Raw genomic sequence first — 16,861 nt, forward strand, 5'->3', positions numbered from 1 at the left:
TACCATGTTCTGATAATTGCAGACAAGCTAAGTTTGTGCAAATATTAAAACAGGGTAGTTCCAATATAAGTTGCCTTTCTTTTTTTCCTTTGTCCATGCAGGTACTTCAATTTGGTACAGGTGGAACTATCTCAAAATCCCCCAATCAGACGGTTTGGATCATCCCATCAGTATGATTTTGGAGTTATGCTTCAACATAATGAGCCCATCGGACGAACGGTACAGATCGCATACATTTATCAAAAGAATTCATCAACGATTAATTTTCCTGAAATTTTTCTGGGAAATTAGAAACTTCGGCTGTTTGCTTCTTCTTGGGCTATAGGCTACTGATATTGGCACTACCATATTCTGATAATTGCACAAAGTCAGCTTGTCAGTTTTGTTTTTTATATTTTTGCATCTAAACCATAAACCTAAGATAATGTTATTCAATCAATAACTAATCAAAATAATATTACAAATCTATTAGTCGAAGGATCTAACCATGCAAATTACTAGAATACAAAGGAGATTAGAACAAAAACTCATAAATGAATAGAACAGGGGGTCGGAGTTGAAATCAGGGTGGAATTCTAAGTCTAGTAGAATCAAAATGAGGATGCCTATTCCGATTCCTGATTCCGGCAATCCAAACACACCCTTTTTTACTTCGCTAATCTCTGTTAATCCCGGCTGTTTTAGCCACTGAGAATTACGGATTTCGAGAAACGGGCATAACTTTTCATCAAAATTTTTTTCATTCTCCCAATTGAAAAGGTGCAAAAGCGCTGCGCAGAAGAGTTATATAGAACACAACCTATATTGATATTGAGAAGTACTCTTATTTCCTGACCTAGTCAAAAGAAAAGCAAAGAGAAAATTAGTATAATCTACATTACATACATCCAGATAAACCATTTTCCCCTTCTTTAACTTGTTTCGGCTGAGGAAGAAGTCAAAAAATTCACCTATTTTCCATTCAGCAGTATCTTCCCATAACTCACTTTGCCACATTATACATTTTACCTCATGTTTTCATCTAAGCTGAGAGACTTAGTTTCAGAGGCCTGATTGCCATTCCGGCGAGAACCCTTAATGAGAAATGTATGATTCAAAACATGGCATTCCCAATTAGCTTACGCCGGGCTGTATCATAGGAAAGAAGGCCCACTTATTACGAGGCTCGGCCTCAGGCCCAACAACCTTCTCATTGGCCCACCAATCGGATCCAACCACGGGCGCATCAGAGGCTCCATCTGTGTTGTCAAATTTGAATTCTTTGTGGCCCCCAACGGTTAGGGAAGGCTGCCGGCGATGCTGCTCCTCAGTCTTACCGGAAAACTCCTCCGCCAAGGCATTGGAGGTCTCACTGGAAGTGGTCTCCACTTCGCCTGAAAGTCTATGATCTTTAGTTCCGGCAACTGTTGGGTCTAAAGGAGATTCTGTTATGGCTTCATCTAAGACTGCCATATCTTCTTCTGCTGTTAATTCGAACGAGACTCTGTGATTGAGGATGAGCCCATCATTCTCCGACCCATTATCCGAGTTTGCAAGAGAAGCGATGGCCGAGATTTGACTCTCTAAAAGCAAATTATCTTGTGGGGCTGGATTGGGAGTTTCTGAATCTTGTTGGATTGGTTTACGAATGTAGAGCCCGTCCATGGTTAAGAGCTTGGGGGGTTCCATTGTAGGGAAGGGAGGAAAAGGATAGCCATTTGAGGGGAATTCAAGGGACTCGGGAAAAGGAGATGAGGTTCCAGAGCCTGAAACCGCGGAGCTAGGTGAAATCAAGTGGCAAACTGGACTCCCTGGGTACAACTGATAGGACTGAAATTCGTAGTGTGATGAAGAGAATTGTCTACAGGCCTTACTGGCATCTTGGTTATGGTCCAGTGACGAGGCTAGAAGCCGGGCAAATGGGACCTCGGGGGAGGAAGGTGTGGTAAAGTGGATGGGTTCTGGTGGGGGAGTTAAGGGGGCTGTGGAGGGTTCTGTGGTGAAGGTTGAGAAGACTGGGGGAGAAACTAGTTGGGTCTCGTTTGCATAGGGTCCAATGGCGAAAATGTTGTTGGGGCCTCCGGGAGAGTAGGTGGTGGAGGAAAAGGAGGAGAGGGATAGTAGTCCTGCAGGGGATTGAGTGGCAGATTGGGGTTCTGATTGGAAAAAAGAAGCAGGGGAGGATGGAGGTGCGATGAATGGAAGTGAGAGAGTGGATTGGTGGATTGAAATTTCTGTTGAAGGGGCTTCGGTTCCTGGTAATGAAGATTCTGGAACGAGGACAGCATGGCCAATTCGCTTCCCTTGCTTTTGAGATCCGAAACACCAGTATACACTCAAACAGCCACCCCATCTTCTCTTCTATTATGGGCAATAACATCACACCAAAAGAAGTTTAGGATAAGTCATGAGAGAATTGAATTATAAAATAGATCACATATAAACTAGTATTTGCAGGCAACACAGTCAGAAGGAAATTTAAGTGATTTTTACAACAGGGATCAATAAAAATAGAGCTACAGAAAACCATAGAGAGAGCAAACACTGGCAGTTGGCAGTTGGTAAGCAAACAGGATTTCGCTTCAAATACCAAAGACTCTTGGGGGCTGTTTGGATACGCAGATTTTAGAATCCGGGATTTCTTCAAAATTGTAGCTAAGAGACAAGAGAAAAAGCGGACCAGCCGTCGTTTTTTACTTCTCGCCCTTCATTCCGTCAGCAAGAGAGTAGCAGATCCTCCCATATTTCCAGGTTTTAGAAATCTCAAGATGCAGGAGAGATTTTTAAAACCTAAATTTCTCACTTAAAATCAAAGAAACGCTGTCAGGACAGCATACAGCAGCTTGATCATGAACCCTCTTTTACACTGTTTTCAAACTAAAAACCTGGATTCTAAAATCTGTGTACCCAAACGGCCCCTTAGTGTTAAGCCAATGAGACTAGCAGAAGCATAGCATCACAATTGCCCATTCGCCACGAACCAAGATATGAATCAAGCAAAAACTTCACCCAAAAAAAATCACAGTGAAGCCCACAGGACGCAGCACTTAGTGGAAGGAGGCCTCCCCAATTGATATGAAAGCTAGAGACACCTATCTCTACCACAAAGCCATTGCAGTGAAGAACCTAATGACAAAAATCAATGCTCTTCACTCCCACATACAGATAACATCCTATTGTCCTCTCAGTCCAAAACAAAGACCCGCACATCCCAGAGTAGGTTCACAAATAAAAAGTTCAATAATATCCTACCACTTCTTACAAAAAAGTGCAGGGACAGACCTTGTCAATTTGATCAGAAAATACATAATTAACTCTGTACATGTATTTTGATATTCATGCATGTCTAATACATTTCCATATAGACTACATTTGTAAGTATTTTATATGCTTATTTTTTTACTAAGTATGTCTTTAGTGCATGTCAGACACTGAGAAATATGTCGATGTATTATTGTTGACCCAAAGTAAAATATTGAAGTTTGACTATGGGGATGGTCCAGTGTTCCATTAACATGGGCATTCATGTGCTGCACTTATATGTGGCGGATGAGTATGGTAATCGGGACTGTTGATCTGATGGAACACCACCAGGGGACACAGCAGATCCTGGTCCTATACTGAACGGAGATCAGGTCTCCAAGATCAAGGGCCTTCAAACAATCAATGGTAAGAACTTCTCCTGGGGAAACCCTTAAAGATTCCTTTTACAGCACCCTTGATTAATGGATTAGGATCAACAGATCCACATCAAAGTAGCTGCAATGGACGGGACTCATCGAAGCACATCAGAACAGCAGAGTGATCACTACAGATATATATATGGTGGGCCACCGTCCTGATTCACGATCGTTTTGACATTTATCAATTATTAAATTGTTAATGGAGAATCAATCAAATTGAATGAAGTTAACTTCATTTTTTTGACAGATAACGAATCATGAAGTTAACTTCTTTTTTTTGACAGATAACGAATCATGAACTTTTTCTTTTTTTTGACAGATAACGAATCATGAAGTTAACTTCATTTTAATTTTTTTATTGTGTGCATGGTTTGAAATGGTGGCATATAGGAGACAATCGGACAAAATGCATCAGTATCTCCCTCCGGGTTCCAACCGAAGACTTGCCTAACCACAACCCCCCCACCACACACACACACACAAATCTATCAACAAAAAACTCGAGCAAAATGAGACAATCTCAGTTCAGTTTACTCTCCATTCCTCTGAGCCTTTAAAGGCTGGGTTGGGTTCAAAATAAAATCCCAAATTCTGAATCATTCCCTATAACACTTTTCCCTTACAGGAACCATGTATCTCAACTCAACTCAACTCAACAAAGCCTTTGTCCCAAACTAGTTGGGGTCGGCTAAATGAATCCTTTAGAAAAATTTCATGAAGAAGATGAAAGGAATCTACCTGGCTCTAATCATGGCTCTAGTTGGGCTCTTCTACGTGGTTCATTTTCTTCCATTCTATCCTATCCAAGGTCATGTTCTCTGTTATGTTCCTAACTATCAAGTCTTTCCTCACTGTTTCTACCCAAGTTGTTTTCGGTCTGCCCCTACGTCTTTTTACTCCATCAATTTGGCACGAGTCACCTCTTCTCACCGGAGCATCCAAAGGCCTACGTTGGATATGTCCAAACCATCTTAAGCGGTGCTCTCTCATCTTCTCCTCAATTGGTGCCACTCTCACCTTTTTACGAATGTCTTCATTTTTAATTCTATCTAACCTTGTGTGGCCGCACATCCATCTAAGCATTCACATCTCCGCTACACTCATTTTATGCACATGCTGCTTCTTGGTGGCCCAACATTCTGAGCCGTATAGCATGGCTGGCCTCACAGCTGTCTTATAAAACTTTCCCTTCAACTTGGTAGGGATTTTACGGTGGCACAGAACTCCTGAGGCAAGCTTCCACTTCAACCAACCTGCTCTTATTATATGGTTAACATCCTCTTCAATCACTCCTTATGTAGAATTGAACCAAGATAGCGAAAGATATCCCTCTTAGGTACCTCCTGTCCAGCCATATTAATTTTCTTAGGTATTATGGGGACTTCATCCATGGTATGAGGAGCTACCATTCCTGACGCTTTCTCTAAGAGTTTTATACTTTATAAGGGGATTTTGTGGAAACCTGCCACTTATTTGGTGGGGATTGCAAGCAAAAAGTATTTGCAGCTATAGGTTGACAAGTTTTAGTATTTGGGGGAAAGAAATTGGTAGAGCAGACTGACTAGAATGTGTTCTTCTCTTGTCTGTAGTTTATTTGAGCACTTCAAGAATCAGATGACACCAACATTGTCATGAGAATTCTAACAATCGATAGGAATATGGCATACACATACCAAGTGCAAATTCTGGTAAAGCTGGACGTAATTATTCTGATGGGTGATCTAGTGGTGGGCTAAACTACTTGAAGTTGAAATAGGAAAAATATAGGGAGGCACCAGAGGGCCAGTAAAAAAAAGGGAGACACCAAAGGAAGTACAAAAACTACAAATCCCCTAATGTAGGGTATAGAATGCATAAACCAAGCAGGCAACACAGAAACAAACAAAGAAAAGATAGAAACAAAAAATAGAGATTCAAATTCACAAGATTTGACAAGAAAGTTCATGGGAACACAGAACTAATCCTAATCACACGTAGAATCTTACAGGTTCAAAATTGCTAACAAAGAAGATAAAGTGAAAAACAAAGAAGGAACAAAGATTTTAATGCCATGTGGTCATCTTCCGCTGTAGATTGAGTGATCAGCCTACTTACACAAGGAAAATAGGTGAGATATAATATATACATACATAAATCTAAAGAAAAATCAACAAGCTTGAAGCATCTTGAGGCTACCCATACACATACCTCAATCTAGATCTATGAGCATAAGTCAAACCCGATATCATTCTAGCGTACATCCAATTATCCAAATAATCTCAGGTTATATCAACCACCATATGCCAAAAAGCCAAAATCAAAGGTGGTTTTGTTGTTGGCAAGGGTCTCAGCAGCAGCAAGCGAATGTACCATAGATTCAGGAAGGCAGGGAAAAGTGCCACCCCCTATGGCACATGAGAGTTCAGGACCCCTGTCAAATGATGAGGTGGCCACAATTATAGAGTTCTCTGAAATCCATAAAGGCTAGGGTATAGAATGGATTTCACCTCCTGTAATGGTTGGATGGACATTCTAGAAATGACACTAACAACTTTTTGATTAACTGTCTTAGAGATAGAAATAATAATAGTCTTTAAAAACATAAGGCATGATGAAAGATGCAAAATATTTACACAAGCTGCTTGATATGCCCAGCAATGAAATTGGAGACAAAATCATAATGTAACGGTTAATAATTCAACCAAACAGGTTTATATTGGTGTAGAAAAGATACCATCTACTTTAGATTTAATGTGGAGCCACTACACAGGCATGATGTTGACAGCTCAAAAATATCAAAGAGGTGGTTGGACGAGCCAAGGTAATCACAAAATTTGTTATGAACTTCTATAAATCAAGGAATTAAATCCAAAGTAGTGGAACTAGAAATAAAAAGAAGATAAAGAGGAATGGAAGACGAGAAAAAATGAAAAAGAAGGATAAGAGAGAACTGTTCGTGTGGGTTTAACTCCAACCCCGCGAAGAGGCAAAAGAGTTTTGTTTAACTTTATAGGCCAAAAGACAGACTTAGACAAGAACAAGGCCAAGGTAAAAAGGAGTCGACTCAGGGGATTCCACGATGATCTGGGGGAGTTTTGAAACTATGAAAGTGGCTTAAAACCTTCCTTATAGTGAGCCCTATCAATCTTTCTCCACTCCCCCTCAAGTTGAAGCATAAATCAAACATGCTCAGCCTGCCAAATGACGAACTCGCACTATCTCTTTGATGAATATATCAAGTAGCTAAGAATTAGAAGGAACAAATGGTGTGGAAATAGTTTTGAAGCCACCTGGTCCCTCAAAAAAATGATAGTTGACTCTTATATATTTTTCCTCGTGAAATACCAGGTTAGAAGTAATATGAATTGTCATCTGATTGTCACAATGAAGTTGCATGGAAACAAAAACAGTAACTCTCAACAAGCATGTGTCATTAAGGAGATACAAAGCATACTTGCATTGATAAATAAAGATTCCTTGCTAGGAACAAGCAACTTTGATCCCTATGAAGTGCGTAAAATAACCCGGGTCCTTGATGTGAAACACTACAAAAGTAGTGTTTAACATTAGCAACTTCTTCTGAATTATCTTCTATAAGGACGATATCATCCACGTGTACTATAGAAATAGTAGTAGGAACTGATGTCTTTTTTATGAGAACTGAATGGCCATAGGCACTTCGTGGAAAATCATACTAAGAAAGAGCTATATTAAGCCAGTTGAACAATGCTTGTGATGACATTCAAATCATGAATGGCATTTTGGGGTCTACACGTATTTCCTTGCTCCCCATGAGGATAAAACCCAGGAGTTATCACCATATAGACTTCCACTTGAAGGTCTCCATGAAAAAAAAAAAAAAACATTCTTCATGTGTAATTGACCCAAGGGACAACAATGTGTGGCAGCCACAAAAAGAATCTGTATCAACTTAAGCTTAGCGTGTGTGTGTGTGTGTGTGTGTCTATGTATGTATGTATGTATGTGCGTGCGTGTGTGTGGATATCAATGCTGCCATCGAGCTTGCACTTCAACATAAATACCCACTTCCATCCAATATGTTTTCCCTTAGGTAAGTCAACAAGATCTCAAATTATCTATTTCTCAGTGATGTCACCTCCTCAGTCATAGCCTCTTTTCACATAGGATGAGCCAAGGCATCAGCAAGCCTGGAATGAAGAGATTAAAAACAAATAAAATAAAAGCAAGATATGCTTGAGAGCAAGGGAACAAGTGATCAGTATGATGACAATTACAAGTTGTCTTTTCTTTAAAAGGAGCAATGAGCAAGTTAGAGAAAGAGGATGGAGGAATAGAAGAAATACTTGGCAGAAGAAAAGGAATACCAAGTGAATAAGATGATTATAGGTATTCTTTGGACTAGTTTGTTTTATGTATGAGACTTCTTGATGAGAATCCAACTCTGATACCAAATTGATGTGAATCTATGACAACCAAGAGAAAGAGAGAAAATAATAAGAAATCAAGACAATAAAGAGATCAAGATCAAGAAAGAAATAAAGATCGAGATAAAAAAAGGAGGAAAGATAGGGGTAGAAAGGAGAGCTGTTTATGAATCCAACCATGTGGGAGCGATTTATGAACTGGACCCAAGAGGGGCAGTTTATGAACCCAACTAATGGAGGACGATGCTGTTGAAGATGGAAATGGGGAAAAGAAGAAAAAAACAGATAAAGGGGACCAGGAGGAAAAAATGTAAGAATGGAGGAAGATGGTGAGATAGGCAGTGGCAGGTGAGTGGAAAGGGGGGAGAAAGAGAAAAAGAGGGAAAGATGTAGTGAAAAGGGAAGGAGAGAAAAAAAGTGGGAGAGACCAAATGGAGAAGAATGATAAGAGTTTAAGGATAAAACTGACTTAAAGTGAAGCATCACACTTCAGAAAGGGCATCACTTCCACACAAGAAAGAAAAAAATTCAAATACTTTTTCATTCCATCAATGCATAGCATAAAAGAAAAGTGTCGTGGGGCTACATGTATAATAGAAAAGAATGAGAACTAGAAAGTTCTAAAACCCTAAACAAAAATCAACACTTTTGGACTAAAATACTCTCTAATAAACTAAAAACTCTCTCCCCACTTAAAATTTTCGTAGTACATGTGTAGGGCCTATTTAAAACACTCATTAAGTCAAAGAACTTAAGTGATTTTGATAGAAAAAGACTCTACTACCCCGATAACTAAAAAAACTTAAATAACCTCTAATAACTAAATAAAAATCTTTAAACTTTAATGATGGGCCTCATCTTCCTAACTCCTTGATTCTTCATGGCATCTTGGATGGTTCCCCCATCATACTCCCTGCTTGAAAAGATTCGACCTCGTCAAATATAATGATTGGCAGTTTGTCGGCTATGATCCTCGCACAATCTGCAAATAGTTGGCCCTTCTAACGGACTACATGTTTCCAACGCACAAGAAGCCTTGGGCAATTGTGTTGCCAGTTTGAAGTAATGAGATCACAGGGTCTTCCCTTTGACGCATTTCTTATAATGTGTCAATTTAGGCTGAAAGAAACATGGGTCTTCCACTTCCTTAGATATGTAGATTTTTGCTCGTGCGTCCTTGATAAGTAGTGAAAATTCGGCAGGTGTCTCCAAACACTACGATCTGTGAATCTGTTGTTGTGATCTGAAGCTCGTGATGACTATGACGAAACATTCATCTCTTCCAGGCGTGTTGAATAATGTTTGTTGCCTTCTTGATCTTTATATAATGTTCAGGAGCCATCATCTGACAGAACTAATTCTGAAGGATGATGATAGCTTTATGACTCCATAAGTAACATGAGTGAACCACGTACTGTCGAAATTGTTGTTGGATGACGAGTACAGCTCTCATTTGTCACTTGACATCGAGCATTTTCTGCCCTATCAATCCTTGCACACAAGCCTGGATTTGGATGACTAAAGTAATTGTCTCTTGTGCACTTGCTTAGTCAGGTAAATTCAACAAGTTTTTTAAATCTTTACGCAAGTAGATAATTTTATCGCACGAGCTTTGAATTTCTTGGAATTCTCCTCTTGAATCATTCTAGCTCATGGTATTTTACACTCCTAAAATGTCTTTTTGGTTTTCCCATTATGTGTTGTTTTTGCTCCAGTGTTAATCACTAATCTAAGACATGCCCGGGCAAAGTTATCCCGATAATGTAAATCATTTGCTCATCCCCTGGATTATGCTGCTATAAATATGACTCCAATGCTTCTCCCCAATCAAGAGTCTTGTTCAATTACTCGATAAAATATTGGTACGTTTCTAGTCTCCATAGTGTACTAATAATGATCCATAGGCTCGAATCTTCCTGTCATAATCTCGCAATTCCAATAAGATAGTTGAACCCAGCTTTGATGCCAAATAGATGTGAATCCAGCTCTAATATCAAATTAATGTGAATCCATGACAATCAAGAGAAAGAGATCAGGATGAAGAAAGAGATCAAGATCAAGAAGAGAAATCAAGATTAAAAAACAAGGAAAGATAACGATAGAAAGGTTAGTAATTTATGAACTCAACTGTGGGAGAGTAGTTTATGAACCAAACCGAGGGGGAGCGGTTTATGACCCACCCCATGGAGGATTGGGGAGGGGAGGAGGCAAGGGAAAAGAGAAATGAGACTGCAAAAAAAGAGGAAAGGGAGATAGGGAGCAGAGTGAGAAAAGAATATAGGAAGGGGGAGAGAGATGGCTGGTGGAAGGTGAGTGGAGATAGGAGAAAGGGAGAAGGGAGAAAGATGTAGTTAGAAGTGAAGGAGAGAAAGAAGGGGAGGGATCAAATGGCGAAAATATGATCAGAATTTAGGGATAGAAACCGACCTAATGTGAAGCATCATACTTCAGAAAAGGCATCAGATCCACACAAGGTGTTTGATACAGACTCATTCCACAGCCATATCTATAGTGAAGTGAAACACAACCTATGTGATAAATTGTAAAATCTAACATCCTAATAAAGACGTTTGACTTAGCATAGACCAAACAGAGGAGCCATTTTTTTAGTTCTATGTAGCATGTTAAACTTCCATGTAGCGTCTTAATGTACACTCTCATTTCCAAACAAAGGCTAATTACGACAATAATACTTCAACGAAAACCTCGTGTTCCATGGTGTTCTCATGATTTGCACCCAAAGGTGCACCATGCTATCAGTTCATAAAGTTGAGCTTTTAACTTGAAACAGGTCAGATCAAATCCAATTCGTTTAACAAAGGTTCAGCCCAACCCAACCCAAATTTCACCTTAGATTACTAGGAGCCCACATAAGAATACAAATGATCCCAAGCAACCAATCCACTAGAAGAAGAGTGTGATTTGGATATTGGGGTGAGAACAGCCCGTCACCAAATAAGAACGCTGATGGCACCTCCAAAAGTAAAGGGAAATTTTAAGTTAGAGCTTCAACTCACTCTTTCAATATCGACAATACGGTCATCAAAGAATTCCTCAGAAATATAAACAGTTATATCAAGCAAACAGAAGTTGGCTACAGAAAAAAGAACTTTCCATGAGGATAGCCGCCAAGTCACAGTTGAGATTGTTCATTATTATCAATAACAAAGACTTCTATGGGATTCTTGAAACCAAGCTCCAACTCGAGGGTGGATAATATGCTCGACAGCCATCAGACGCTTACAAAGACTAATTGATAAACCCACAAGTAGCAAATCACATGAGATATGCCCCATAATTTATTTTTATTTTTTTTGTAGGTAAGCTGGGATTGAACCTTTGACCTCAAGGTTGAGTAACAAAGCCTTAACCAATTGAGCTAGAGGCTCAACCCCAATATGCCTCATAATTATTTTAAGTTTCATTCAAAATCATACGAAACTAAGTAGAAGATCTACAATAACTTGCAATCTGACCAATTTTACTGATGAATCTCAGAGTTACAACCCGACCTAAAACCCAGACTTTACAAGCTTATGATGGAAATGGAACGAAAGAAAAGGAAAGGTTCAATTTATCAAAATGCAACAGAATAATAGATACTTTCCAGGTTAATCTGCTCATAAAACTTACTAAACTAAATAATCAACAACAAATTACACCATAATCCGCTCATAAAACCTACTCAACTAAAGCCCTGTGTTAGTCCAAAACTGATTATTGGACTGAAAATTAGCCCTGTTTGTTTTGGTTCATGAGAACCAATTGTTAGTCCAAAACTGATAATTGGACTCAAAATTACATTTAATTTTGGAGTCCAATAAACAGTTTTTGACTCCCATTTCAAAAAAAAATAAACAGTTTTAGACTCACAATCGGTTCTCAAAATCTAAAACAAACAATTTTTACATGTTTAGTTTTGAGTCCAATAAATAGTTTTAGACTCATAATCGGTCCTCAAAATCCAAAACAAACAAATTTTAAATGTAATTTTGAGTCCAATAATCAGTTTAGGACTCACAATCGATTCTCAAAATCGAAAACCAACAAGGCGTAAATAATCAAGAACGAAGTATACCATAATCTGTTCATAAAACCTACTCAACTAAAAAAATAAAAAAACACTACATCAATATCAATTTCGCAATAAATGATTCAAGATCCAGAAAAAGAAATCTTTCAGATCTTGAATTTGCACATAAAAAACACAAGATATAACACAATTCAAAAAATTCACTAACATAAAGTAATGAATTTCACCGATATTGAATCTCAAAAGTAAATCATGCAAATCAAGACAGAAAAACCTTTATAAATCTTAGAAAAGAAAAAAAAACACATCAAACAGATCGATCGAGCGATTTACCTGAACTGTAGATTGCTGGACTCGATTCTCTGCTGCAAGAATCGCAGTCGCCGCAGCATTTATAGTCTCCACGCTGTTATTTACTCCTCTCATCTCCAATCTTCAAGGAAAAAAAAAAGAAAAAATAGAAGAAAAAAGAAAAAAAAACTATTTTCTCAGATTTTCTTGTTCTTCTTCCTAATCTGACTGTAGATCTGAGTAAGAGAACTAAAATTCCGGCATAAAGCTGAGATTTTTCGCCGGAAAAATGGTCATGCGGACGGAAATTCGATCGGAGAAAACAAAGAAAACGAGTAGAAAGAATAATGAAGAGTAAAAAGTCGGTATTTATAGATGGCCTGAAAATCTCACACTGTCTCTCTCAATTCACGTTACAAGGGGTGTGAATTATCCAACAGTGGGTGCGAATTTATGATGAGTCATAAATAAATAAGGGTGTTAATGTCGAACACGGCAATAACTTGACTTGAGCAATGTGTGATTGGCAGGAAATTGCTAAAAAGCGGTAGAAAAAGAAGCCTTTCCACCACTTTCTTTTATTTGAGTGCACGAGGAAAGGCTTTTTCAAGGTGAAAAAGACTTTTTCGAAAATATAAATAAATATTTATTTTTTTTATTATGGCTACTCATATTGGCACTACCTTGTTTTAATAATTGCACAAGCTCAGTTTGTATTTTGTTTTTTAATTGGCTAGTTTATGCTTTTTGGGAACTGGGATAACCGTTGACACTGACAGGTATTTAAATACTAAAAGACAAGATGAGTTAGTGTTATTATCAAAACATGGTTGTGCTGATATCAACTTGACTATATTTCTACGGCCATTATTTATGAAAAATCAAGATTTATAATTAAATAAAACATTTAACCCAATTACTTTGCTTGATCTGATGAGCCTTCTCAGTGTATTTCTATTTGTTTAATGAAAATGAAGCTTTATTATAGAAGAAATTAAAGGGGGTAAGGAGGGGTGGTGACCCACTTTTTCTAAATTATCCTTAGGAGGGGGGGACCCCCACTCAGCTTACCCATAAAAAAAAGGGGGGGGCCCCACTTCTTCTAAATTATTTGTTTACAAAATTTAAACTATCAATCTTCAATGGTAGTTTTTTCTAATAGATATCTTTATTTTACCACAATCTGTCCATTTTTTGTTAGGAAAATTGACAATTACACTCTTTATTTGTTTATTATATGACTCATTGACAAAGAAGACTCAAAAAGTTTATAATAGAAGGCTGTATTTAAAAATAGTGTTTCTTTATTTCAACTCCACTTTTTCATCTTAATAGGGTTTTAACTTTTTTATATTATTATGTTGAATTTGAATACTTTCTGCACCCTTTGTTTTGGTATTTACACCCTCTTTATTTAGAATTTTTTTTTCTATCGGGATCCGTTCAACGTAAAATAGGCGTAAAATCATTTTTACGCCCATTTTCGCACTTTAAATGTGTATAAAATTTGTTTTATGCCCATTTTACGTCGAAAGGAACAGGCCTTAAGCACGAGCTCTTACAAATCAAAATAAACAAAAAAACACAGACCAACACTAAGAGTAAGAAGATGTGATCTTGTCGTATGAAAATGGCCATGACTCAGTGCAAACATGGCATATGTGCTTAGTCGTCGAGACCGCTGATCTAATAAACCATTATAGGGAGATCATGCGGGTCCAGGTCTGATGTCGAACAGAGATCGCAATCACTGTAGATTGAAGCGTTAGAAAATCAACAGCTTAGACAAATCTAATTGATGTCTTTTTCATCATGCTTGATCAACGGTCTAGAATCATCCGATGACGAAGACTAAGGGTAATAAGCCCGACAAGTGATAGACAACATTAATCGTGGACTTAGGGTACTTGTGGCAGTGGATCCATCTTTCATCGTTCAAAAGGGCTCTCCTAGTCTAATATATGATCCGATGAAAGGACCTAAACTCCAACAAAATTAAAGAAAGGGGGGAGAAATTTCATGGATACGAAGAGCGGAGAAATAAAATATTATTCGTTATTTTGAGCAGGGTTTTTAAATATTGAGAAAAAATACCTCGTGTGAATAGACATAAATGAACAAAAATAAAAATTATTTTGGACCTTAGGATATGGATCCAATGGCCAAGGTTCGCACCATATTTCCCTCTTATGAACATAAGGATTTATCTGTCCATTTTGAGAAGGATTCATCAATCTACAATAATAATAAAAAGCTCTTTCTCTCTACCCTTTCTCAAATTACTACTTTAATTATAGGGATGCTGATATCATTTCCCTAATTATATTAGACTTTTTTGTATCTACCCGTGCACGTGTGCTGATTCATGTCCGTGTGCACCTCCTCGTGCATAAGATAGGGCCCACCTTCCAAATTCCCACTTCCTTTTAACTAACTTGCACGGTTCCTCTCGAGCATCTTTTTGACTTTGTCATGAAAAATACTCCAAACTAATCCCTCCCCCTCTCTCTCTCTCTCTCATCAATGCTACCATCTTGATTAATCAATGAAAGCAAAAGATCTGAAGAAAGTAAAAGAGAAAAGGCAAGGGTTCTTTTTTTTCATCTTTCCTCACCTTTTTACATAACTTTTCATCAGATTTCACAATTTAGAGGGTAAAAGATATAAGGGTTCTCTTATTCTTTTCTTTTTTGAATCTTTCCTCACCTTTTACATAACTTTTCATCAGATTTCACTAGTGTTTAAAGGTTCAATCTCACACACACTCATATTAAGTTGCCATCAATGAAAGCAAAAGATCAAAAGGAAAGGGTTCTTTTTATCCTTCCTCACCTTTTTTACATGAGTTTCAGATTTCACTAGGGTTTAAAGGTTCACTTTCTAGCCCTACAACATGTAATATCAAAGTTCATTGAATCACCCCCTAACTTTCTTGCGTGTATTTTCTGTATGGGTCCACGTGGCATTTGATGATGGGATCCAACTAAGCATCCACTACGTTGCGCTGGTGAGCAATGTTTGTGTGACACCTATCCATGGGGTCTCTTCGGCGTGGAATGGACCTACATTGCACGAGACATGCCAAACACCCCATATGCTTTATAGGGTGCCTCATCTTTAAAAAAGAGTATAACAAATTCTTTGCACGAGTGAGTGTCTTCTTTTGAGGTCAATCCTTTTTGTCTGATTGTTAGTGTTAAATTGCACTTATAGGTGTGCATATCAATTTTAACCCTAGGGTTTTCACTTGGTTGAACCAAAACATTCATTTGTTGGGCCCAACTTAAATATGGTGAGCCTAGAATTTTTTTTTTTTTTTTTTCTTTGAACGGTTTGGTGAGCCTGGAAAATTATTCCCATTGAATAATCCTAATCCTCTAATATGTCGAGAGAGGAATGATAGATGCAAGGGGCCTCTTTATGCAAGGGCAGGAGAAGGGCCCTTGAATAGATCCTCATCATTTTAAAGTCGGTTGAGAAATTGAATTCGGTTACACCTGATGACGTGGATCTATTCAAGGGCCCTTCTCCAGCCCTTGCATAAAGAGGGCCCTTGCATCTATCATTCCTCGTTGTACCGCAGCCTATCTAACTAAGGGCCCAACAAATGAAAAGTCTGGGTCATCGAATTATGTGTACCTCACAGTACCTTTAAAAAACACGTGTCTCTTGTTGGATATTTTCAAAATATTTTTAATTTTTATTAATTCAAAGAGAAATTTCTTTTTGCAAAATGGTACTTTCATTCAAAAGTGTCTTTTGAATGAAAATTAAAAAAGGGCAGCCCAGTGAACGGGGCTCCCCCTAGACCCCGCAATGGTGGGAGCCCCGTGCACTGGGCCGCTCCGTTTTTTTTTTCATTCAAAACACTTTTGTGGTGAAATGGTATCTTGTTTATTCAAAAGACACTTGACACTTGACACTTGTTGTGAAATGGTATCTTGTTTTTTACTTTGATTATTTGTGTCTCCACCAATTTGATCAGTACTCATACCAATTTGTCCCAACATCTCACTCTCTCTATTCATGTACATATATGGCATTTGCTAGGGAATTTCACAGAAACGCATTTCGCTGCTGACTTTTCAAGAGAGAACAGCCACCTCATATGAATTAAATGAATGAGACAAAATCTGTTGAAAGTGAGTTCGTGTGGGCTGCTCTCATGCAAAAGTCATGTCTTTCCTAGAAATATCCTAAGTTAGTTTCAGCATTTCCACCCCTCTGTAGTATCTTTAACAAAAATGCATTTCATCTCTTTGTAATTGTTTTTTTCTCAAAAATAAAATTATTTTCAAGAAAAAGACAGACAAAAGTGGGAAAAAAAAATGGTAGGAAATGGGGTGGAAGTATCATTTCCCACAAAAAATATACTTTCCTTTTGTTCAAGCATCTCGTTTGGTGGGATGTCTTTAAATATCAGAGAAAAGGGACCGATGATGAAGAGAGGCACTTACACCTAACATGACATATGAAAGTGAGGTTTTTTT

At 38.1% G+C, this 16,861-nt stretch overlaps 1 protein-coding gene across 1 annotated transcript; it reads right to left on the reverse strand.

The window, feature by feature from the left end:
• Positions 1-783: 783 nt before the first annotated feature.
• On the reverse strand, positions 784-12,715 carry LOC143882304 (hydroxyproline-rich glycoprotein family protein). Its single transcript, XM_077385823.1, has 2 exons — positions 12,414-12,715; positions 784-2,340 (listed from the first exon to the last, which is right to left on the reverse strand). The coding sequence occupies exons 1-2, from the start codon at positions 12,504-12,506 to the stop codon at positions 1,114-1,116; spliced, it is 1,320 nt and encodes a 439-aa protein (XP_077241938.1). The 5' UTR covers positions 12,507-12,715; the 3' UTR covers positions 784-1,113.
• Between the last annotated feature and the right edge of the window lie 4,146 nt (positions 12,716-16,861).

The sequence above is a fragment of the Tasmannia lanceolata genome, unplaced genomic scaffold, assembly GCF_043159265.1.
Source record: "Tasmannia lanceolata isolate RefF3 unplaced genomic scaffold, GAP_Taslan_0.1 ptg000007l, whole genome shotgun sequence".
NCBI classification, from domain to species: Eukaryota; Viridiplantae; Streptophyta; class Magnoliopsida; order Canellales; family Winteraceae; genus Tasmannia; species Tasmannia lanceolata.

Coding starts and splice junctions, on each gene's coding strand:
- LOC143882304 (XM_077385823.1), bottom strand. CDS start 12,506: ATGAGAGGAGTAAATAACAGCGTGGAGACTATAAATGCTGCGGCGACT. Junction 2,341..12,413: donor TCCAGCAATCTACAGTTCAG/GTAAATCGCTCG, acceptor TGCCCATAATAG/AAGAGAAGATGGGGTGGCTG.